The sequence below is a fragment of the Arachis duranensis genome, chromosome 5 (assembly GCF_000817695.3).
Source record: "Arachis duranensis cultivar V14167 chromosome 5, aradu.V14167.gnm2.J7QH, whole genome shotgun sequence".
Lineage (NCBI taxonomy): Eukaryota > Viridiplantae > Streptophyta > Magnoliopsida > Fabales > Fabaceae > Arachis > Arachis duranensis.
Genome location: NC_029776.3, coordinates 102,879,940 through 102,881,326, shown reverse-complemented (window position 1 = coordinate 102,881,326; position 1,387 = coordinate 102,879,940). Strand labels below are relative to the sequence as shown.

Here is a 1,387-nt window from a genome sequence, read left to right as displayed (position 1 = left end):
AAAATTTTTTCAAGTTTCAACTATGAACTATCTAAAGTATTGAAAAAGTGACTTCAATTTTGATAAAATTGAATGAAAAATAAATGAAAAAGTAATTTATATATATTAAATGTGTTTTAGGAATATAATACTCAGTTTTTATATTTTTATTTTGATTCTTATTGTTTCCAATTTTAGAATTTTATAATAAAAAAGTAAAGATATGAAATAAAATTAGAACACAAAATTTTATTATTTTTATTATTTACAAAATTTTGAATAAAAAACAATAAAAATAAGTAAAACAAAAAAGCATATACTAAATAATTCTCTTTTAATCACTTGTTACTTGGTAGACCTATGTTGGTGAATACTCTTGAAGATGATAATGAGAACTGTTAGACGTAAATTTAGCGAAACATATTAAATTATTTAATTATCTAATGATTCTTATTCATCATTTTCACATGAGTAATCACCGGTCATAATGTATTCTTCTCTTTTTAACTCGTTCTGTAAAAGTTTCAGAACAACACCATGAAGAGGTTTGCCTAGGGAACCTGAAGAAATTCAATTTCAGAGAACTTCAAGTTGCAACAAACAACTTCAGCAGCAAGAACTTGGTTGGAAAAGGTGGTTTTGGAAATGTGTACAAAGGGTACCTTCCAGATGGTACAGCCATAGCAGTGAAGAGGCTGAAAGATGGTAATGCCATTGGTGGTGAGATCCAATTCCAGACAGAAGTTGAGATGATCAGCTTAGCTGTCCACCGGAATCTCCTTCGCCTTTATGGATTTTGCATGACAGCAACGGAGAGGCTCTTGGTTTACCCCTACATGTCCAACGGCAGTGTCGCCTACCGTCTTAAAGGTACTCGCCATCTTTCACTGCTTGTGCCCATTATTTTGATAAATTTTTTTTTATTTGATAAAAGATTTTTTTTTTATTTTTTAGTGTGTTTGTTAAATTTCTAGTAGTAAAAATAAAAGTACTAAAAAAATAAAAAAATATCTTTTTTGAGAAGCTGTAATTTATACATTTTTTTAAAGATTTTTTTTTCTTAAAAAAAGATGTTTTTCATATAATAAATAAACAAAAAAGTACTTTTATATTGTTATACCTAAACATAATTGATAGATAAAAAGGGGTATGTCTAAAACGAGCTCAACAATTATGTGCTTATTGAATAAGCCACATTTATATAGGCCATTAGATTTTATTAGATGAAAATCAAAGGCTAATATAAAAGAAGAACATTGATGGACTCTAATAAATATAGAATATTATAGTACATAAATAAATACTTTAAATGACAATACTTTAATACACAATATTTTAAATGACAACAAAATTTTTTATTCTTAAATAATTAAATATAAAATATATAAATATAAAATATCTGAATATT

General features: G+C 26.1%; 1 protein-coding gene across 1 annotated transcript in view; it reads left to right on the top strand.

Moving 5' to 3' along the window:
* The window catches only part of LOC107490902 (protein NSP-INTERACTING KINASE 2), an 8,934-nt gene that overhangs the window by 2,550 nt on the left and 4,997 nt on the right, over positions 1 to 1,387 (top strand). The window contains 1 exon segment of the mRNA XM_021143448.2: positions 508 to 849. Coding sequence (XP_020999107.1) covers positions 508 to 849 — 342 coding nt within the window.